Consider the following 23674-nt stretch of genomic DNA (forward strand, 5'->3'; position numbering starts at 1 on the left):
ATGCAAGTTCATACAGCTGCCTTCTCATAGAATATGTTTATTCTCTGAGGAATAGCAGAGAAAATATGAACAGGATCCTCTTTAGTACTCTTGTCCATATGACTTCGTATTCTATTAATAAAAAGGAGTAAATTGGCCAGGCATGGTGGCTCACACCTGTAATCCCAGCACTTTGGGAGGCCTAGGCGGGTGGATCATGAGGTCAGGAGATCAAGACCATCCTTGCCAACATGGTGAAACCCCGTCTCTACTAAAATACAAAAATTAGCTGGGCGTGGCTGGGCGTGGTGGCTCATGCCTGTAATCCCAGCACTTTGGGAGGCCATGGTGGGTGAATCATGAGGTCAGGAGATCGAGACCATCCTGGCTAACATGGTGAAACCCCGTCTCTACTAAAAATACCAAAAAATTAGCTGGGCATGGTGGCGCGCACCTGTAGTCCGAGCTACTCAGGAAGCTGAGGCAGGAGAATGGCGTAAACCTGGGAGGCAGAGCTTGCAGTGAGCCGAGATCATGCACTGCATTCCAGCCTGGGCTACAGAGCGTAACTCTGTCTCAAAAAAAAAAAAAAAAAGTAAATTGTAGCTGGTGTACAAAGCTCTGATTTTTATGAGAAATGGCTTTTTGGTGACTTACGGATGAGCCTTAAGCAACTCTTGTCAATGAGATATTGATGGGGAGTGAATATAGACCCTCAAACCATTACTTCCTTGCCCTTCCTTTTTTATAGAATACAACTTTTATAGCCGTGAACATTTGTAAGCTTTATCATCCTTTCTGGTTTTCATGCAGAGCAGCAATATCACATCCTAACCCCTGTAGCTGTTTATATCAGCAGCAATTAAAATTTGATATACTAATCCCTCATTGCTGACTCTCCAACTACTCATTTTTCATTTTTGTAGAGCCTTAGGACTGTTACAGCTGAGCATTATGATGTTAACAACTCAGCCATCTGGCACAGGGGAAGAGGCACCTAAACAGATTCTTCTGAACAAAAGTCACATATGAGCAAGATCAGAATAGTAGGAGATCTAAAAAGCAGGTAAAGAAGGAAGAGACTTGAATGATACTAAGGTGAAAGCAGAATCCAAAGAGGTTTTTAATTGAAGGTTGACCCTCCTTTTGCTTTCCAGAAGAAAATAATTCATAGTATCATATTAATAAGTAAACATTTTCTGATTCCAGTTTAGAAACTGTTAGAAGAACCAGGCAAACAATGTAGCCATTTTTTTTTGTTATTATTATTATTATTTTTTCGAGATGGAGTCTTGCTCTGTCGAGCAGGCTGGAGTGCAGTGGCATGATCTCAGCTCACTGCAACCTCCGCCTCCCGGGTTTAAGCAATTCTCCTGCCTCAGTCTCCCGAGTAGCTGGGACTACAGGCATGCGCCACCACGCCCAGATCATTTTTGTATTTTTAGTAGAGACAGGGTTTCACCATGTTGGTCAGGCTGGTCTCGAACTCCAGACCTTGTGATCCGCCCGCCTTGGCCTCCCAAAGTGCTGAGATTATAGGTGTGTGCCACCGCCCCCGCCTGTCCAACAGTCTTAACATTCTGAGTTTGATCTGCAGTGGTTACTGAAATTTTACCTCTGTGGAAACTAAAAGATGATCCAGCTTTGAGTGTGTGTTTTTTCCCCCTTCCTCCTCTTTTGGTTGTTATTGGTTTTCTGGGTGTGGATAAGAAGGGTGTGCTATAGATTCATGTATTGACTCCTTAGGCTAAAATGAATGTAGACAAGCTTCCTTTTCCTCAGTGCTTTCCAGTGGTTGTTAGTTTAAAATTCAAAACCAAAAGAAAAACCTACAGGGACACGAATGTACTTGATTTTGTTATGGCTTGCTGTTGCTTCACCTTTCCTTCCATATCTTGCTCTAATGCTTTCTAATGCCTAAGCAGAATACATCATCAGAGCGCCGAGGAGAATGGGAAATTCAGCCCAGCCGGCAGACCAATACCTCATACCTGACGTCTCACTTGGCTGCAGACCGCCATGGGGGATCAGTGCAGGTATTTACTGCCTTTATTGCCTTTTCCTGGCCTTTCCAGCTTGGCTGGTAGAATGTTGGCTTGCTTCAGAAACTTTGGCGGCTTTAGAAAGGAAGCTTATAGGAAGGGCTAGTTGAGTATCTGTGCAGATTTTTTGTCTAGGTGGACTTGGGTAAGAGTCGCTTGTTAAGATGATTACTTCCTGTTGTCATTGACTGAGAAACACCTGAATGATTTCTGATACTGATTTCTGGTTAACCTAGTCCTACCACCTTGATGCATTCATGATAAACCATAAAAATCACATCAAGGTGGAATTGTGTTAGTGTCAAGTCTGTGAATTGTAAAGACCTGAAACTTACAAATATTTTTTGAATATAGGACTAAAGGACTGCATATGTTGCTCATTCCATGATATGTGCCTTAATGCATAAGCTGAGAATGTTAATTTGTATAAGTCATCTTTTTCTGAGTGGGTACCCAAGAAGTTGGACTGTTTCCATTTTTCTCCCTGGAATCAATGTGACCTTAAGAAAATTATTTCTGATTTCATTTGGGCTATTCTGAAACTCTTGTTTTTTCTTTAGTACTAGAACATCTTGTATCTCTTAACTTGTCTTATATGTGGATTTTTTAATAATCTTAGCCTCAATATTGTTCTCATACTGGTGACACCGTCAGTTGGGACACACAGTGACCTCAGCTGTCAAACATAAATTCTTATAAAGGTGCAGACAGGTTTGTGCATATAGAAATGCATCTTGGTAGCCTTGATCATCTAGGATATGCTGTTAAAAGGAGTGCTTAATGGAAAGATCTTAATCACAGCTTGAAAGACAGTTTTGGCCGTGTAAAAAACCACATAGGATCATATAGGTTAAAATTATGGATTGAGGCTGGGCATGGTAGCTCCTGTAATCCCAGCACTTTGGGAGGCCGAGGCAGGCGGATCACTTGAGGTCAGGAGTTCAAGACCAGCCTGGCCAACATGGTGAAACCCCATCTCTACTATAAATACAAAAAAAAAATTAGCCAGGCCTGGTGGCGCATACCTGTAATCCTAGCTACTCAGGAGGCTGAGGTGGGAGGATTGCCTGAATCTGGAAGGCAGAAGTTGCAGTGAGCCGAGATCGTGCCACTGCACACTCCAGCCTGGGTGACAGAATGAGACTCCATGTCAAAAAAAAAAAAAAAAACCTTAATGGATTGGACAAGACTGAGCAACAAAGGGAGAACTCGTCTCTATAGAAAGTTAAAAAATTAGGATGGCCGGGCTTGGTGGCTCACGCCTGTAATCCCAGCACTTTGGGAGGCCAAGGAGGGCGGATCACGAGGTCAAGTGATTAAAACCATCTTGACCAACATGGTAAACCCTGTCTCTACTAAAAATACAAAAATTAGCTGGGCATGGTGGCATATGCCTATAGTTTCAGCTACTCAGGAAGCTGAGGCAGGAGAATCACTTGAACCCGGGAGGCAGAGGTTGCAGTGAGCCGAGATCCCGCCACTGCACTCCAGCCTGGGTGATGGAGTGAGACTGTCTCCAAAACAAAAAACAAACAAACAAAAAAAAACGTTGCTCTTAGGAACCAGGCACAGTGGCTTACACTTAAAATTCCAGCATTTTGAGAGGCCTAGGCAGGAGGATCACTTGAGGCCAGGAGTTCTTGACCATCCTGGCAATATAGCAAGATCTTATCTTTACACAAAACAGAAAAATTGGCTAGGTGTGGTGGTGTGTGCCTATAGTCCTAGCTGCTAGGAAGGCTTAGGCGAGAGGATTGCTTGAGTAGTTTGAGGCTGCAGTGAGCCATGATCACACCACAGCATTTCAGCCTGAGTGACAGAGCAAGACCCTGTCTCTTAAAAAACAAAACAAAACAAAAAAAAAACCTCTCAATTTTATTTCTCAGGCACCCTTTCTTATGAAGCCACAAGAGGATGTGTGTTATCAAAATTAATAGAACAAGAGAGTAGCAGCCGTGTGCAGTGGCTCATGCCTGTAATCCCAGCACTTTGGGAGGCTGAGGCAGGCAGATCACAAGGTCAGGAGTTCAAGACCAGCCTGGCCAACATAGTGAAACCCCATCTCTACTAAAAAATACAAAAAACAAAAATTATCTGGGCATGGTGGCGGGTACCTGTAGTCCCAGCTACTTGGGAGGCTGAGGCAGGAGAATCACTTGAACTCAGGAGGCAGAGGTTGCAGTGAGCTGAGATTGTGCCCCTGCATTCCAGCCTGGATGACACAGCGAGACTCTGTCTCAAAAAATAAAAATAAAAATAAAGGAATATCTGGGATCCAGGAAACCAGAGATCTAGCACAGGAAAGAAACAAAGGGAATCCCTAGTATAATAATAAAGTTAGGAGATCCTGGGATCTGTACACCAATAGAAGAGAGCAGCTTGTTCAAAACAGAGCTGCAAGAGCAGCTCTTTGGTGTTTTCCTTTTTAACATTATGGTTTATCCTTGTTTTTTTATAATTACAAAATAAGCATATTTCTTTTTTTCTTTTTCTTTTTTTTTTTTTTTTGAGACGGAATCTGGTTCTGTCACCCAGGCTGGAGTGCTGTGGCCGGATCTCAGCTCACTGCAAGCTCTGCCTCCCGGGTTTATGCCATTCTCCTGCCTCAGCCTCCCAAGTAGCTGGGACTACAGGCGCCCGCCACCTCGCCCAGCTAGTTTTTTTTTTTGTATTTTTTAGTAGAGACGGGGTTTCACCGTGTTAGCCAGGGTGGTCTCGATCTCCTGACCTCGTGATCCGCCCGTCTCGGCCTCCCAAAGTGCTGGGATTACAGGCTTGAGCCACCGCGCCCGGCCCTCTTTTTTTTTTTTTTTTTTGAGATGGAGTCTTGCTCTGTCATCCAGGCTAGAGTGCAGTGGTGCAATCTTGGCTCACTGCAACTGCTGTTTCCTGGGTTTAAGCGATTCTCCTCTCTCAGCCTCCGGAGCAGCTGGGATTACAGGCACCTGCCACTATACTCAGCTAATTTTTGGATATTTAGTAGAGATGGGTTTTTGCCACGTTGCCCAGGCTAGTCTCAAACTCCTGACCTCAAGTGATCCACCGCCTAGGCCTCACAAAGTCCAGGGATTACAGGCATGAGCCATCGGCTCTTTTGAAATATGCAACTGCCTCTACTCCCTATAAACTAAGCTTTACCAGCTTCCTTGGCACTTAGATAGGGGACAGGCAGTTTCACCATTTACCTAATATTATGTTCAGCTCTGCTGCTCCTCATTACATTGGCCTCTTTGGGCTTACACTGTTTTTAGCATACCTTTTGCAAACCAAATTAACAATACTTTCCTAACACAACAGATGTCCACATATTTATGAGTTGTCTCACTTGCTAGAGGTAATGTAGTAAAAACATGTTTGGCCTAACCTGGGTGACTTGCAGACCCCATGACCCAGGGAGGAGTGCAGAATGCTAAGAGATAAGAAAAGTTTGTTCTGATAAGGCACATGGAGACTCCTGTTCCAAGATATTTAATGGGCAGACCCCCATGGTTCTCATCCTTCCAGTATTTCCACAGATCTTATATGTGTAGAAGGCCTCAATGCCAGAAGATAATATATTTTCTCTTTCAAGAAATTCCTCTAAAGTTGTCTAAATTAAAATGTTTAGGGAGTTTTTAGAAATGTTCAGGACCAAGTAAGGACTTAAGACTTAGAATGACACATGAGTTAAAGTACTGTTTCCTTTGGTACACAGCTCTGATTTCTCCTCACAGTGACATTTTGAGAAATGAAACTAATAACCCAAATTATTGAGACTCCTAAAAGGGATATTACCAGGTCTGAATGTCAAAACAGTCCTTCACCTTAGTCTTTCTTGTGAGTAATGCTGTAAGATATTAATTGGTCTTGTTTGGTATAGCCAGAGTAATGAGCGATTAAGTGATTAAAGCAAAATAAATGTCTATTTGAAGTATGCAAATAAAGCTTTTTTTTTTTTTTTTTTTTTTTTGAGACAGCGTTTCACAATGTTGTCTAGGCTGGGGTTCAGTGGCATGATCTTGGCTCACTATAACCTCCGCCTCCCAGGTTCAAGCAATTCTCGTGCCTCAGCCTCCTGAGTAGCTGGGATTATGGGCGCCCGCCACCATGCCCAGCTGGTTTTTTGTGTTTTAGTAGAGATGGGGTTTCACTGTCTTGTCCAGGCTGGTCTCGAACTCCTGAGCTCAGGCAATCCACCTGTCTTGACCTCCCAAAGTGCTAGGATTACAGGCGCAAATAAAGCTTTTTATAATGAAGCTTATTTTTTATTATCTTTTATAATGAAGTTATACTACAAATTTATTTACTTATTTGTTTATTTATTTATTTGTTTATTTATTTATTTTTTGAGACAAAGTCTTGCTCTGTCACCTAGGCTGGAGTGCAGTGGTGTGATCTCTGCTCACTGCAAGCTCTGCCTCCCGGGTTCACACCATTCTCCTGCCTCAGCCTCCTGAGTGGCTGGGACTACAGGCGTGCACCACTACGCCCGGCTAATTTTTTGTATTTGTAGTAGAGATGGGGTTTCACCGTGTTAGTCAGGATGGTCTCAATCTCCTGACCTCGTGATCTGCGCGCCTCGGCCTCCCAAAGTGCTGGGATTACAGGCATGAGCCACCGCACCCAGCCATGAAGTTATACTAAAAATTTAATAGAAAAAGCAGCCAGATCACTTGGGGTCAGGAGTTCAAGACTAGCCTGGCCAATATGGTGAAACCCCATCTCTAGTAAAAAATACAAAAATTAGCCAGACGTGGTGGTGCATGCCTGTAGTCCCAGCTACTCGGGAGCCTGAGGCAGGAGAATCGCTTGAGCTCAGGAGGCAGAGGTTGCAGTGAGCCAAGATCACACCACTGCACTGCAGCCTGGGCAACAGATTCTGTCTCAAAAAAAGAAAAAAAACCCATAAAGATAATATTGTTCAAAATGTCAGTAATTTTTTACATACATAAGTTTCTTTATAATTATTTAAATTTGTTTTCTAAACATCATTGTATTTAATTCCCTTCATATTTATGAAGTTGATAGGATCATGGTCATTTGCCTTGTCTTATAGAATTAGAAAACAGGGCTCACAGAGGATGTTAATGGTAGAACAAGGCCTAGAATCCAACTCTTCTGTCATTTACATGGTATTTGTTCCACTGCCTGCAGTTCAGTAGTTTGACAAACCAGACCTCCAACCTGAAATAATTAAGCGGATGCTGTGAAGGCTCAGATGTGTAGCCTTTAAGTCTTAGGTATGTTTTTGGTACAATTAAGTTTAAAAGTAGAGAATGGAAGCTCTGTTTATGTCGCAGTCATTTGAGACCAGATGCTCGTTGATACAGACAAGATGTCTAGTCTGTAAAATGGGGATAACCTCTTATTCCTTAGATTGCCCAAGGACAGTGCTTATGGCCTAAATGGCAATTTGTAGCAAGGAGAAATTAGGAAGTATAAGCCATGAGAGACGCTGTGAGCAGGCCCCATGACCAAGAGTCACCAGGTAGTTCTCAGTGGTGATGCTTACTAATGTTTCCTTCGTGTGAGTAGAAGCCAAGACATTATATTTAACATCTTGTCTAGTTCCTGAACTGTCCACAAGAAACTTAACTATATTTTCTCCTGTAACCCTTGTGCTCACAGAATGAGCTTACCAGCATTATCACTGGTGTGCAACCAGAATATATCCACAAAAAGCAAATGAAGCACTGAGGAAATTAACAGGATAGCATTAGAGTGAGGAGCTGTGGTTTTCCAATCCATATACCCTCCTTCCTCAACTTTTTGGTTTTGCTGGTTTTTCCCCAACTTTTTGTATTGAAAATATCAACTCTACAGAGAAATCGGGAAGGAAATGCAATCAACTCTTGTGTATCTTTAACCTCGCTGAACGAATTATTAAGATTTTGCCATATTTGCTTTAAATCTGTGAGTGAAAGTGTGTGTGTTTTGTGTTGGCTTGCTAAACCATATGAAAGTAAGTTGCAGACATCATTACATCTTATCCCAAAATACTACAGCCTGTGTCTTCTAAGAACAAAGACATTCTAAGAAAGTTAATTTCATAATATCTAAGATACAGTTCATATCACATTCCACATAATTCCATTTGTCCCCAGAATTAATATTGTAGTGTCCAAGATTTAATCAAGGTTCATGCCTTGCATTAACCAATGCAATTTGCCTCATCAGTCTTTTACAATGTCTTAGTCTCTTTTAATACATTTTAATCTTTAAGTCTCCCTGTGTTTAAATAAATAAAAGTCTTTTATAAAGATTCAGCTGGAGGCTGGGCACAGTGCCTCATGCCTGTAATCCCAGCACTTCGGGAGGCCGAGGTGGGTGGATAACCTGAGGTCAAGAGTTCGAGACTAGCCTGGCCAACATCGTGAAACCCCATCTCTACTAAAAAAAAAATACAAATAATTAGCCAGGCATGGTGGCACATGTCTGTCATCTCAGCTACTTGGGAGACTGAGGCAGTAGAATTGCTTGAATCTGGGAGGCAGAGGTTGCAGTGAGCCAAGATCGTGCCACTGCACTCCAGCCTGGGCGGCACAGCAAGACTGTCTCTCAAAAAAAAAAAAAGTGTTATTAATGAGAACAATAATTATTTCTTGTTTAGAAATAATGGTGGATATAGATTGCTAGTAAGTAATTTTCACTCTATCTGTCCCAAAGGCTACATGTACTAAATATTTCCTCCCACTCTCCTCTTTATGACTATTCAGGAAATTTTTGTAGATTAACTGCTGGTGAGGACCCCTGAACTAGAGGCAGATAAGATTAAACAGTTACGGAGAGAGAGGAACAGTAAGATGACCACTTATTGAGCTGTTACTATATGTCATGGCACCGGGCTAAGCACTTTCTGTGGGTTGTCTGCACAGTAAACACCATTAGGTAAGCAGCATTATTCTCCCATTTTACAGATTAGGAAGCTTAGGCATAGACTGAGGATCTTGCCCAAGGACCCACAGCAAATAAGTGGTGGAGCTGGGGTTCAAACTTAGGGCTAATGAGGGCAATTTCTACACTGCTGCTTCCCTTATTTCTACTAGTATTATACTAGACAGTCTCATACATTTTCTTATATAATTCTCTCATCAACCTATAAGAAACAGTCTCAAATAGATGGAAGTACTTATCCAAGGGCGTATGATATCCAAATTGTTTATCCTATTTTGTGTTCTCTCCCATGTTTCAGCCAAGGTCTTTAACAAGCAGAGTGTTTTGTCCAGCAGTGAGGCCCCTTTTCCCACTTCCCAGCACCCACATAAACAGGAATCATGTGCTGGAAACGCAACCAGGTGGCAGAAGCAGCTACACATGCAAGAGAAGCCTGATCGGGTCCACATTAACCAGATGACAGGAGTGAGAGCCTTCACTTACATTTCGGGGACCATCAGTGAGAAGTGGGATGACAGTGAACCTGAAATAAAGATCGTTGAAATAAGACTGGCTTTCCAAGGGAGAATGTTTTTTTACCATCTTCCCTCTTGCCGGAGAGGATGTGACAGTCTTGTTATTTGTGTAACTTCGAACCAATGCTCAAAGCCATGAGGAAATTTCTGAAGGAAAGTGTGATTGCTTATAGTTTCTGGTACCCACTGTTGACTTCCTTTTTTGAACTTTTTCTTTCAACATCATCACTAAGTCTATATAATTATAGCATCATAAACTGAGAGAAGTAGACTTCACCCATCACATTCAAGGGAGCCAAGTGATTTTACCTTTAGAAGTCAGCCATGCAGTTATTTTTAACTTAATAAAGTAATATGTGTGTTTTTGCAATATGAAAGAATCTGTGTGTTTAGAACAAATTTTCCTCATGGAAATTCACCGATATTAACTCTAAACCTTGGTTAAGTCATTTGTTAGTGTTTCCATCTGTCAAAAGACCTATTTCATAAGATTTTTGTAAGGATTTAAATTTACACACACAGTGTAGCAGAGTGCCAGACACAGAGTAGGCACTCAGTATGGAAGTTATTATCATCATTATATGATTACATCATTGATTTTAGTGTTCTCACATGATATGGGCCTGGGAACCTTCCCTAAATTGATCCCTTAACCCAGGAAAACAAACATTCCAGACACTGCCTGTTTAGTGACCCTGTCTGGCGCTGGCAAGAGATTTCTGATGCCATGTTTCCTGTCACACACTCTTGTCTTTCTGTTTCAGGTGGTTAGCTCAACCAATGGAGAGCTGAATGTTGATGATCCCACAGGAGCCCACTCCAGTGCACCAATCACAGCTCATGCCGAGGTGGAGGTAGTGGAGGAAGCTAAGTACGTACATCTTCCAAGGGGGCTCTTAAGTTATGGGTTGAAAAACCTTTTCTGTCTCTTCCTCTCTGTGTGCTGCTCATCTCAGACTGGATTTCTCATGCTTGTAACCACCGCTTTCTTCCTTAACTGTTTTAATTTTTGCATGGTACTTTAAGGCTGCTACTGTCCTTCTTTAGCTGTGATTTCGGGGAAGACAGTCACATTTTTCTAGTTCACATGAAAAAGACATAGTGAACCGAAAGAATCATGTTATCAGGGCTACAATAGATAGTAGCCATGAGCTTCCTGGGGCTGTGGAGCTTCTTGCTCTGTATGGGATATAGAGAAAAATCTGCTGTTAAACCATGGGCCATGCTGAATAGCATTTGATTTCTGATTGTGGGCTAACAACTGGATGTATAATCATGGAACAAGGAGTTCAGGGCCATTTTGTTCACTCTCAAATGATTCTGGCTTCAGAGAGACTAAGTCAGGCAAGAAAAATATTATAGTCTACATCTGTGAATGAGAGTGTGGGAAAAAAATGAAGTCATACTCATCTCAGAAGGGTAAGGAGGTTGCCCCACACCCTTTTCTGCTTCTCTTGCATGTGTATGTCTTGCCCCACCCATACCACCAGCCTCTTGGTACGCTGCATGGTCTGTGTTTAAACTCTTAAAATCTGGGGTGGAAGGTGAGATAACTGCCAATTCTGCTGCAAAAGCAGCGTTTCTACCACTTTTTCCCCTTTTTTCCCCATCCCAAATTTAGATCCAGATTTAGGCTTCAAGAAGATACCAGGTAGGGAGAGATAGAGACACCATGAGTCAGTAACTGCTGCTATCCCTGATATGGAGGACCTTTCTTGTGAGCCCTCTGAGAACCTTCAGGATATCCCAGTGTCTTGTTTTCCGAAGCAGACAATGTATTTATAGTGATATTGTACCTAAGTAGTCTCATGAACCCCCAAGTAGCTTAATACAAGCCAGAACACCCTTATACCTCTAAATGTAAGTTAGTGAGATGCCACTGAGCCTGAATTCTTCCACCTTCCAGATGCACTGTGTATTGTTGTCTTTCCTGCCTATTCCGCTGGTCTCCTGCCCATCTTTTTTATTTATTTGTTTTTTGAGACAGGGTGTCTCTCTATTGCCAAAGCTGGAGTGTACTGGCATGATCATGGCTCACTGCAGCCTCTATTCCTCAAGCTCAAATGATCCTCCTGCCTCAGTCTCCCAAAGTCCTGAAATTACAGGTATGAACCACCGTGCCCAGCCCTGACAATCTATTTGATGAACTCACTTTACCTTCAAGAAGTCCTTTCCAACCAGGTGTGGTGATTCATGCCTGTAATCTTAGCACTTTGGGAGGCTGAGGCAGGAGGATCACTTGAGTCTAGGGGTTTGAGACCAGCCTGGGCAACATAATGAGACCCCATTTCTATAAAAAATTTTAAAATTAGCTGGGCATGGTGGTATGCACCTGTAGTTCCAGGTACTTGGAAGGTTGAGGCTACAGTGAGCTATGGTCATGTCACTGTACTCCAACCTGGGTGACAGGTGAGACCCTGTCACACACACACACACACACACACACACACACACGTTTTTGGCCAGGTGCGGTGGCTCACATGTGTAATCCCAGCACTTTGGGAGGCTGAGGCAGGAGGATCACGAGGTCAAGAGATTGAGACCATGCTGGCCAACATGGTGAAACCCCATCTCTACTAAAAATACAAAAATTAGCTGGGTGTGGTGGCACGCACCTGTAGTCCCAGCTACTCGGGAGGCTGAGGCAGGAGAATCATTTGAACCCAGGAGGCAGAGGTTGTGGTGAGCTGAGATCGCGCCACTGCACTCCAGCCTGGCAACAGAGCGAGACACCATCTCAAAAAAAAAAAAAAAATTTTTTTTTTTGCTTGGAAAACCAGGACTTTAGGATTCCTACCCAATATGTCAAAAGTAAATGAGGATGATTTGACTGTCTCTTGTTGAGCCCCTGCTAACTGTAGGCAGCTTCAGAGTTCTTATCCCAGCTTGCGTAAGGCACTGATATGTAAGGGGGTGAGGGTTATGCTGGTTATGCCAGGAAAAGACTGTTGTAAGGAAACATGCTCTCTATTCTCAGGGACTTTGGAGATATTAATGTACTTACATTTTTTCGATTTCCATACAAAGCTACGTTCTCTTAAATAAACAATATGTTACTCCCAACCTCTTGGCTCTCAACTGGCTGCACTTTGGAGTCATCTGGGGCATGTTAGAAAATACAAATGTCTGAGTCTGGCCTCAGGCATTCTGATTTAGTTTATTGAAATGTGGCCTGAGCATCAATAATTTTAAAAGTTCAGGTCATTCTAACGTGTAGCCAATGTTGAGAACCACTGTACTAAGCATGGTCTGATCCAAACATTGTCAGAGCTTGAAGGATGGCCATACGTGTTCCCAGCTCCCACCCCATTCTCAATTCACCTTTGTGGCTGTTACTTTGAAGGCTAGAAGTTTAGCTTTGGATTTAATAGTATACTTTGAATGCAATAATCAAATGGGCTTTAGTTTTATGTTATGCCCTATATAGGTTTATCTTTTGAACCCATTCATCTCATCTCATTTTGGTAAATGTGTATACTAATCGTGTATGTGAGTGTGGTATTTGTGTTCTGTGTGTAAGATATGGGCTCATTCACACAGAGATTTCAATCTGGTGTATTCTGTATTGGTATAATTTAATGTCTAGAATGTAAGGAGAGTTTAAAGTCTTGTCATTTACCAAAAAGGACAAGTGTGCCTCTTTGCCATCAGCTTCAGGTTTGGATCTTCTAAAAGATGTAGAAAGCATAGGGGAGCAATTATATTTGACCAGATGTCATCCCGAAGCTCATGGCTTAGGGCATTTAGTGATTTCATGGGCTACCAATCCATCTTGCCCAGAGAACTGTCAGGGCCCAGCCATGTGTTGTTTTTCTTGGCCTTTGTGTGTGGAGGCAAGCAAAGGGTAGTTCTATGTCCACCTGGTTGATCATTTTCATGGGAAGAAGTCACAGCTAGAGAAGCACGAGGTGTTCCAAACAGCCCCTCATTGCACGCAGCTGTGATGCCATTTGTTCATGCAGCCTGCTTGTGGGGTAGAGGGGGCTGATGCTTATATTGAGACGCACCTCAGTACTGGGGAGACTGTGTGAAACCTTCACTTTCAGGCTTTTGATTTTGGGTTCCTCACCCAGCTTGTTTAGTGTAAAGGTTGAAAGAAATAACAGGGTCTTAGGTTTTGTTCTATGTACAAAATGAACATGTGAATTCCCTTTTTCTCTAGCTCCAGGACTTATGTCCTTGTTTATGGTTTAAAGGGTGGATGAGGACAGGCAGCTTTTTGGTTGATTTTTGTTACAGTAAGAATACAGGAATTTTTGGTTATCCAGACTTTAGCTATAATTTAACAAATGTGAACCTCATTTCTCCTGAGCATTAACAAGAGTAGAATTTAGGTCCTTCTCTGGTAGTCATACCTTAATACAGAGCAGTGACCCTCCTCCCTCTGATTCATCTTCTAATAAGATAAAGTAAGTGTCACTTAAACCTTTTCTCCCTCTCTAGAGGAAGAGCTAACTGCTAGCTGCTTTGATCAGGCATGTTGGACTTGTACAAAGGCTAGGGACTTTCTTTTTCCCTCAGAATATTTGGGAGGCTAGCTTAATACTGCACAGTGAGACTTCATGTGGGAACCAAAATGGTCCACCCCTGGTGCTTGATTGAGTTCTTACTGGCAGGGTCATTTGCTCTTTCCCCTGCTGCCTTCCTAGAAGTTACCCAGGAAAGCCCACCCTGGAGCTCCCACCAACTCTTTCTGTTTTGCCTTACCCCTGAGATCCAAATCCCACCTTGATGCTTCTGTCAGGCTCCTGTCCGAACCTCCACTTTAACGTGGGGACCAAGTGGCCTGGGCCTACTCACCCTACCTTGACAGAAGAAGAAACTAAACACAGACATATACTGCATGTTTGCATGGCTCACAGGGAGTAGCTTCCATTTCACCTCTGTGGACTAATCTCTCTCTCTTTCTCTCTCTTCCTTTCTGTGTTTTTCTCTTTATATACTCTGTAGCTGCCTGAAAATGCTCAACCTGTGGTGAGTCCCTCTCTCCAGTCCATTGCAAGGGGAGTGGACCAGACTAGGCTGGGATTGGCAAAGCCAAACAAAATGTCTTAGGAACATTAAATAACTTCCATAGGACTCCTTGTGCCATAACCACCCTGACTGGGGATCTAGATCCATAAGGTGGGGATGGGGCAGGCCTGTACCCAGGAATTAATCTATTCCTTCTTTCAAACCCACCTTATAGCTGTCTCCTCCTGCCATAACAGTATCCCACATATCCAAAATTATCTGTTTTTAGCTGAGTGAATTTTCTCCCAATTAATACAACCAGATATGGAGACGAACAGAGGTAAAAGGGCAAGATTACTGTATCAGTTTTTACTTAGCAGTTGTGTTTGCTCACAGCCACAAGGATAGTGAGTTGTTGCTGGATAATCTCACATTCTGCAGTGTGGTCTCTAACCTGGAAATTGGCTGCTTTGGGAAAATCTTGACTTTTTTTGATTCGGCTGGCTCTTCCATCTGTAGAGTAGGAACATCAAAAAAGGGGGAGCTCCTTCAGGGAGAGGTGGATGTTTTGTTGTTGTTTTGAGAGTTGTTTTGTTTTTGTTTATTGTCTTTTTTCTTTATTCCTATGTGAGAGTTTAGTAGGCCAAGGGCTGACTCAGCTAATTGATATATTGGAGCCTATCTGTTCCATTCCTGGAAAAGGTTCCTGGAATGTATTTTTAGGAATAACATGGAGTTTATGGAAGGAGAAGCCTTCAAGAATCCATGTGTGGTGAGGAACATTCTTGCTACAAGACATAGCTCCTTCCCCTGCTCTCTAGCCTATGACTTTCCAGGTACTCCTGAACTTGTTGGTCTGTTGCAGTCTGGAATTGTAACTCTCCCACATCGTCTGCATGCATAAAGTCATGTTCTACATGGAGGTAACAGCCTGCTAGTTTCATGACTGCCATGTTTGTGTGTCTTCAGTGACTGGGTTGGGCACTGGTTTCTAAACCCTAACTGTCTAAGCCAGATTGCCTACAGGGGCTTCCTTAGAGACAGGAATATATTAAAGAAAACAACTGGGTTTTGTGGAGGTCAGATTTATAGTCTTAGGGGATCAAAGAATACCTTTGGCTATTTGTTTTGCAAATATGTGTCTGTGTAATCTGACATTGTGGTGGTCTATTTTTTCCTGTGAGGTGTCAGTCACATGATCCTTACTACAGATACTTGAGGGCCTCCTATATGCTTATCCAACCCTGTGCTTGGAACTCTAGCGGGGTGGCGGGGCAGGTTGCAAAATTTGCCCCAAAGAGCTTGGGTACCATCTAGCTGAAGAGATCAGAATTACACATGAAAGGACAAGTTTTCTAGGACATTTAGATTATTGCCCTTAAGAGACTGAGGGGCCAGGAGGTCACCATGGACAGGATAGTCAAATAAGTCCTTGTAAACACTGTAGGACTTAAGTATTAGAAGAAAGGAAGAATATACACGTATGGCAGAGAAAAGGAACATAGCAAGGGAATAGCTGAAGAGAGAGGGCCATGACATAGTAAGAATGCTGTATGGAAAAGGTAGTGGGTCAGAGGCCTGGGGTAAGACCACTAGATGGCTTGAGAGTAGGGAGATTTGGATCGATTTTGACTCCAGCATGTTGAGAACTTCTAGTCATCTAAACAGTCAATCAACTAGAAGAAAACCTAAGCCATGAGGGGTCCATCACCTGCCTTCATTCTCTTCTGAGAGGAACACATCTGAAAGTCAGTCAGTGGACTTGGTCTAGAGTTAGACCCAATTTAATAGATCCTGTTGCCAGTAGTCAACACAGACACCAAAGAGTTGAAGAGCAGATTGTGAGGCCTGCTTTTTTGTAGGTAGAATCATTAAAAGCCTTTGCCAGTGCTGAAGCTCTAACTACAATAACTAGCAAAGATAAATCCAGGGTTCTAAATTTGAAATATTCCAACTCCTTTGAACCATAGCTCACACTCCCTTTTAGTCAGGTGGGTTCAGCATTACACATCCAGTTATGATATGCATGTAAGCAGACATTAATTCTTATGGCTTGCCTTGGAGGAGGTAAAAGAGAAGTCATTGTACAGTTTGAAGTGGACCTAAACAGTATTTTAAACCTTTTTTATTGCTTTCTTAAAAACACAAAATCATCATCTTTGCATCCTCCAAAAAGATTAAGAATAGAGGTTGACTTAACAGTTAGTAATGCCTCTGAAAATCATGTTTCAGAAGAAAAGAGGTAAGTCTATTGAAATAGAGATTTAATTTGCCTCTTTTATTATTAATTTCAGGACATTCAACTTGGAAAATGTCCATTTCTAAAGCATACCTGTAGAAAAACGCCATTTGGGCCAGGCATAGTGGCTTACACCTGTAATCCCAGCACTTTGGGAGGCCGAGGCAGGTGGATCATTTGAGGTCAGGAGTTCGAGACCGGCCCAGCCAACATGGTGAAACCCCGTCTCTATCAAAAATACAAAAATTAGCCGGGCGTGCTGTGGGCACCTGTAATCCCAGCAATTCGGGAGGCTGAGGCAGGAGAATCGCTTGAGCCCAGTAGGTGGAGGTTGCAGTGTGCGCCACTGTATTCCAGCCTGGGCAACAGAGTGAAACTCAGTCTCAAAAAAAAAAAAAAAAAGAGGCGAGGCCAGGCGCGGTGGCTCAAGCCTGTAATCCCAGCACTTTGGGAGGCCGAGATGGGTGGATCATGAGGTCAGGAGATGGAGACCATCCTGGCTAACACGGTGAAACCCCGTCTCTACTAAAAATAAAAAAAAATTAGCCGGGCATGGTGGCAACACCTGTAGTCCCAGCTACTTGGGAGGCTGAGGCAGGAGAATGGCGTAAACCTGGGAGGCAGAGCTTGCAGTGAGCTGAGATCCGGCCACTGCACTCCAGCCTGGATGACAGAGCGAGACTCCGTCTCAAAAAAAAAAAAGAAAAGAAAAAAAAAAATTTGTTCTTGAATTCTTATCCAGGGTTTCCATTGAGGATTATTTTTAACAATCAAAAATGTTGGTCACTTTTATTTAAAAGAATTTAGTTTCCAAATACATATTACACTTTGCTTAGTGATTATATTTGCACCCATTAATAGTACCTCACAAATGTCATTGATACTTTCAGAGAAAATCTTTCCAAAGACCCTCTTAAGAATCTCCTATTTCAGGCCGGGCGTGGTGGTTCACGCCTGTAATCCCAGCACTCTGGGAGGCCAGGGCGGGTGAATGATGAAGTCAGGAGATCGAGACCATCCTGGCTAATACGGTGAAACCCCATCTCTACTAAAAGTACAAAAAATTAGCTGGGCGTGGTGGCGGGCGCCTGTAGTCCCAGCTACTCGGGAGGCTGAGGCAGAAGAATGGCGTGAACCCAGGAGGCAGAGCTTGCAGTGAGCCGAGATCGTGTCACTGCACTCTAGCCTGGGCAACAGTGCAAGACTCTGTCTCAAAAAAAAAAAAAAAAAAAAGAATCTCCCATTTCTAAAATTCTCATGTTTGATTCATTCAGATATGATTAAAGCCCATCATGGTCTGTGTAAATGTTTGTTTCTGCATTCTTAGAAACTTTCTCCAGTTTTTGATAACATTGGATGTAGGAATACCAAGGAGTCTAACTAAAAAGAGGGAATCTTGGCTACAGTGGAATGCCTAGGGGTATGGGAAGTAAGTAACAGCCTTTATTTCCATATGAATATTGCTGGCATTACACCTGCAATGATTAGGCAAGAGACTCAAAGATAGTTTTCTCAGAAAAGCTTTTCTTTCAAGGGTCTAGCAAGTCTGAGCTATGCTTCCAACTTTCCTGCCCTCTATCATCCTGCATCTTTGACTCATCCACCACCTTCTGTCCCTTTCATTCTCATTCCCCATGTGTCAGCTCCCTGGAAAGGACATATCTTGTGCACCTTGCCACAGTACTCATTACCCGCTTCTGGACTGCCTGAGCAAGCGTGATACTTCCTGTTCTAAAGACAGAAGTGAGGAGGGGGGATACTCAGACTTAGGGATGTGCCAGAACTGTGGCTAGTCCCCAGGGAGCAGAACTTGGAGGACTCGTAAAGGAGCCAACCCCACCTCCATCCTAAACAGGGCCAGTTCATAAACCCCATCTGGCACAGCAGCAATCTCAGGAAGCTAAACTGGGGAGTGAGAGCTGACCATCGGGGCTGTCTGTGGCAGTGGTCCCCTCCAAAGGAAAAGGGGGAGCTGTACTGATGTCAGTCAGGAGATGTGGCTCACAGTCATTATTAGAGTCAGGGCCTCTCCTGCCTACTTCAGGTACTTGGGTGAGGGCAGAGAGGGGGATGGAGAGAATCCTTATTCCTTCATTGGTAACATCCTGAGATCCTCCTAGAGTTCCAGACATCATACTTACCACGGGATTTGTTTGCCTTAATTTAGCCTCCCTGCCCTCTGGCCAGTGAGTTGCATTAAATAATTGCGCCCTCATTATCAAGGAGTAGACAATGTAGACTATTTTTATGCAGCCCTGAGGATCCCCAGTCTTGGCTCTTGATAAGGTGAGGCATCTGGGTTGGGTGCTAAAGTATGAACCTTCTTCATCCTCCTTCCAGTAATGCCTATTTCAGCCCTGCCTAGCCTTCACCATTAGGTAGGATGACTGCAGATCGAAATCAAGCAGCTATTTCCTTTGGCTTTTCTGGCAGACACTGCCCACTGCCTCCAGTGCGTGCACTGTAGATGGTGGGCGGTCCCTATGGGTGGGTGCCAGGGGGAAAATTCCACCCCCTGCAGTAAGCAGAAGCAGGCAGAAGTCTGCTGGAAGCTGCAGGCCTCCCGCACTGACTTGCAATGTTCCTTGTGCTCCAGGTGCTGCTGTTTCTTTAAGAGGAAAAGGAAGAAGACTGCTCAGCGCCACAAGTGACCAGTGCCTCCCAGGAGTCCTCAGGCCCTGGGGACTCTGACTCAATTGTACCTGCAGCTCCTGCCATTTCTCACTGGAAGGGACTCCTCTTTGGGGGAGGGTGGATATCCAAACCAAAAAGAAGAAAACAGATGCCCCCAGAAGGAGCCAGTGTGGGCAGCCAGGGCCTAGTGGGTCATTGGCCATCCCCGCCTGCCTAAGGCTCTGAGCAGGTCCCAGAGCTGCTGTTCCTCCACTGCTTGCCCATAGGGCTGCCTGGTTGACTCTCCTTCCCATTGTTTACAGTGAAGGTGTCATTCACAAAAACTCAAGGACTACTATTCTCCTTCCTCCCCTTAGTTTACTCCTGGTTTTTACCCCACCCTCAACCCTCTCCAGCATAAAACCTAGTGAGCTAAAGACTTTGTTTGCAGAAGGAGATCAAGAGGCTGGGGGTAAGGCCAAGAAGGTAGGAGGAAAATGGAGACCTGGGCTGGAGAAGAACCTTCTCCGTGTCCCAGGTGTGTCTGGCAGTATGGTTTCCTCTTCCTCTGTGCCTGTGCAGCATTCATCCCAGCTGGCCATGGGGTTCAGGTTCCTTCTTCCCTCCCCCCTGTGAAGTTACACTGTAGGACACAAGCTGTGAGCAATCTGCAGTCTACTGTCCCTGTGTGTTGGCGTTCTTAGCTTTTTTGACAAACTCTTTTTTCCAGGCGGTAGTAGGACAATGAAAATTGTTCTGAGCAAAGGAAAGAAAACTGACTTTGTTGCACTTTTAGTTTTTTTTTAAAAAAAACAGAAACAAAAACATGGCAGATGCATATTGTGTCTGGTTATATTGGGGGTTTCACTTTTACCTGTTTTGAGGGGGATGGGGCCAGCCAAGCCATTCAGAGAGAACATGGGTCCAGAGGACATTCTCAGTGGAAAGAGTTTGATCTGCACCACCCAGAAGAGAAGCCAAACTCGGTGTCATTCTGAGTGAACACTCAGGTTGGCAAGAAAACATACTTGAATTTTCATTCATCTTCTCAGCAGCTGAAGAATGTCCCTACCAGAGCATCTTGACCTAATCAGCTTACAGTTTGAAAACCTAGCTCTCCAGCACATGAGATGAGTCAGCCGAACCAGACTGTGACCAGGAAACAGCTCATCCCAGAGAAGGAGACGCTTAACAAAAAAAAAAAATAATAATGAAACTGTTTCCTCTGCTGCCAGGGACTTCCAACTAGATAGCCATGTGATTTCCTGGTGACTTGGGGGACAAATTAGTGATGAAACAGCCACCACCATATTGCCATTAGTGGAAAAAAAGAGGAGGACAGTGAACCTACCTTCCACCTGCCAGAGGGACCTCGGGGTGTGGCATTATAGGGCCAGGAAAAGAAAATCAGTGTATCCTGTCTCCCCCAATAGCTGAGCTGTAGCATTTGGGCTGGCCTGCCTTATCAGAAACCAAGCTTATGAAGATCTTCTCCCAGCAGGTCCATAGCAGTAGGCTTAGGATGCAGTATATGGGGCTGCATTTAAAAGGAGGGAAAGATTGATTGGTGCTGGAATATTCCAGGGAAAAGGAAACTGGAGTGAAAGGTCTGAAATTATCTTCTCAATTGGACATAGACTCCTTCCAGAAAGGTGGCCATGCCTCTAAGCATGTTTTCGCCAGTATGCCCTCGGCCTTTCCCCGTGGTGTTTTCATAGGAGGTACTACTGTGAAGGATCTTGGTTCCTCATTCATTGTTTGACAAGTCTTTCATGTGGGGAGTTACTCTTCTCATACCCAATTTTCATTTGAGTTTAGTAGCTTAACCAAACAATGACTCCCCATTCCAGAGGTGACAGAAGAGAAAGGGTCATTACATCAGGAAAGAGGTCTTGTGTCTGGGAGTAGAGAGCTAATCATGGAGCACAGTGGCTGGTGGGTGACTTAGTCTGATGGTTTGTGGAGCATAGAAGTCTTCGCCTCTAGCTTGAGGTGTAGGGCTATCTTTTGGACTGGAGGGTGTGGGGATATTTTCTGGTAGTTGCCATTTCTTGAAAAATTCCCGTGATGTACCTTGCAGAGAGCAGAAATAGCATTAACAGTATCAGAGGTACTGGGCTTCATCTGTTCCACTGGATCTTGGCTAGGGAATATCATTTCACTTGCATCAAACCTGCTTAGCTTATGGAAAGATGGTAATATGTCATTTCTATAAATGTTTCTATATATGGAACATAGAGTGGCAGGGAGATGCAGTATCACACCCCTTCCCCACAAGGACTGTGAATATTGGGATTTATGTCCTTGCCATTACCTAGTGGTTACAGCCATGTCACTAAAATTTACATCATTTCTCAGTTGGGATTTCGGCAATGCTAACTTACTGTATAGAAAGTTTAACTTTTCCTCACCCCTGTATAGAAAATGCCTTGCCTCTCGGCCGGGCGCGGTGGCTCAAGCCTGTAATCCCAGCACTTTGGGAGGCCGAGACGGGCGGATCACGAGGTCAGGAGATCGAGACCATCCTGGCTAACGCGGTGAAACCCCGTCTCTACTAAAAATACAAAAACTAGCCGGGTGAGGTGGCGGGCGCCTGTAGTCCCAGCTACTCCGGAGGCTGAGGCAGGAGAATGGCGTGAACCCGGGAGGCGGAGCTTGCAGTGAGCTGAGATCCAGCCACTGCACTCCAGCCCGGGCGACAGAGCGAGACTCCGCCTCAAAAAAAAAAAAAAAAAAGAAAATGCCTTGCCTCTCAAGAGAGGGCAGAGGGGGGCCTGGCGCAGTGGCTCATGCCTGTAATCCCAGCGCTTTGGGAGGCCGAGGCGAGTGGATCACGTGAGGTCAGGAGTTCGAGACCAGCCTGGCCAACGTGATGAAACCCCATCTCTACAAAAAAATAGAAAAATTAGTCGGGCGTGGTGGCATGCACCTGTAGTCCCAGCTACTCAGGAGGCTGAGGGAGGAGAATCACTTGAGCCTGGGAGGCAGAAGTTGCAGTGAGCCAAGATCGTGCCACTGCACTCCAGCCTGGGCAACAGAGTGAGACTCTGTCTTTAAAGAAAAAAGAAAAGGGCAGAGGGAAATGTTGGCAATGCCTGGAGCATCCTGGCACTCTGTACCCTACTGAGTGCCTCCCTTCAGCCTCTCACCCTGCTTCCACACACAAAAGCAAAGGCAGTGATCAGCTTGGCTGCAGGGCAAGCTTCCTTGCAGCTGGATTTGCGACTTTTTTTTTGTCTTAAAATTTTTACTGGATCAGTTGTAGGGGAGTGTCCTTCCTAATATACTGTTCTCACCTTCCAGCCTCCACAAATCTCTTACTAGATACTTGGTTTTCATAGCAAAGGTAAAGAATCCCAGGTCCCTTTAGCATGCAGGGTAATGGTGATCCCTCCAGGACTATTGGCACTTCAAAGTGGTCCCAGACCTGGGAGATTCTGATGTGATCTTCCTTAAAATTAAGCAAAAAACATGAGTACCCTAGCCGCAATTGGCCATCACTTCAGCCCTCAGCAAATCAGGGCTCCCTTCTCGGCCCTATTGCTACAGTTGCTTAGCTGTATGCCTCAGCGAGATCCTTGGGGTTAGGGCATGCACTCGTTGACTGTCCCCACCCGTCCACTCGCTCTGTAGTTTCTGAGCTTTCTCCATTTCACAACTATGGTGCCTAAGGATCTTTTTCTTTGGGATTGATGCAATTTTTTTTCTGAAAACTAACTCAGCATCTGTTCATAAAAACCCTTAATATTATACATTAGGAGTTTTCCCAAGCTCTACAGTCCCTCAGACATTGCATCCTAAACAGATTGAGGCACACAGGCCAAGACTCCACAAAGGCATAAATGGTCCCCCCTACTCCCTTTTGACCAGGGTATCACTTGTGTCTTTGCAGTAAGAGCTGGTCAAGTTGCTCTGCGCACCTTGGCGCTTTCCCCAGATCTCACTCCAGACTGCCCCCAAGGGTGGAGAGAGCATTCTGACAGCCAGTTTGCACTCATGACTGCCTTAACATTCTTCTGCTATTATGGGGCCTGTCTGGCAATAAACAGGGTCTAGGAAGGTACAAGGTTAGCTTCCAGTTAAAATCGCATTTTACATTGGAATGCAGGAACTACAGATGACAGCAGAGATCCTGAGGTTTCTAGAAGTGTTGATTGTCTCTTTTTTCTAAATGAACTCCAAGTACTTAGAAAACAGTCCCTGCCTATTAGCCAGTAAAGGTGACCATCACCTCTAAAGTAATTTCCAAACTTAGTTCAGTGGAAAGATACGCTGGTAGTGCATATACAGTGTTGATTTTCAGTGCTAGTAACTACTTTCAGTGCCAGAAATACGTAACAATGATAATGTAATGTCAAAGTGGTTACTAAAGATTATAGCCTTGGCCGGGCGCGGTGGCTCACGCCTGTAATCCCAGCACTTTGGGAGGCTGAGGCGGACGGATCATGAGGTCAGGAGAT

The 23674-nt window shown here is 44.1% G+C and overlaps 1 protein-coding gene across 6 annotated transcripts in view; it reads left to right on the forward strand.

The window, feature by feature from the left end:
* CSNK1G1 (casein kinase 1 gamma 1) overlaps positions 1-21931 on the forward strand; it is a 208772-nt gene extending 186841 nt beyond the window's left edge. For 3 of the 6 annotated variants that reach the window (XM_023185302.1, XM_023185307.1, XM_023185303.1), the window contains 3 exons: positions 1905-2015; positions 10174-10280; positions 19198-21931. In XM_023185302.1, the coding sequence (XP_023041070.1) occupies positions 1905-2015; positions 10174-10280; positions 19198-19252 (273 nt within the window). In that variant the 3' untranslated portion in view covers positions 19253-21931. The other 3 variants (XM_023185305.1, XM_023185304.1, XM_023185306.2) reach the window with 3 other exon arrangements.
* Positions 21932-23674: the final 1743 nt, after the last annotated feature.

The sequence above is a fragment of the Piliocolobus tephrosceles genome, chromosome 6 (assembly GCF_002776525.5).
Source record: "Piliocolobus tephrosceles isolate RC106 chromosome 6, ASM277652v3, whole genome shotgun sequence".
NCBI classification, from domain to species: domain Eukaryota; kingdom Metazoa; phylum Chordata; class Mammalia; order Primates; family Cercopithecidae; genus Piliocolobus; species Piliocolobus tephrosceles.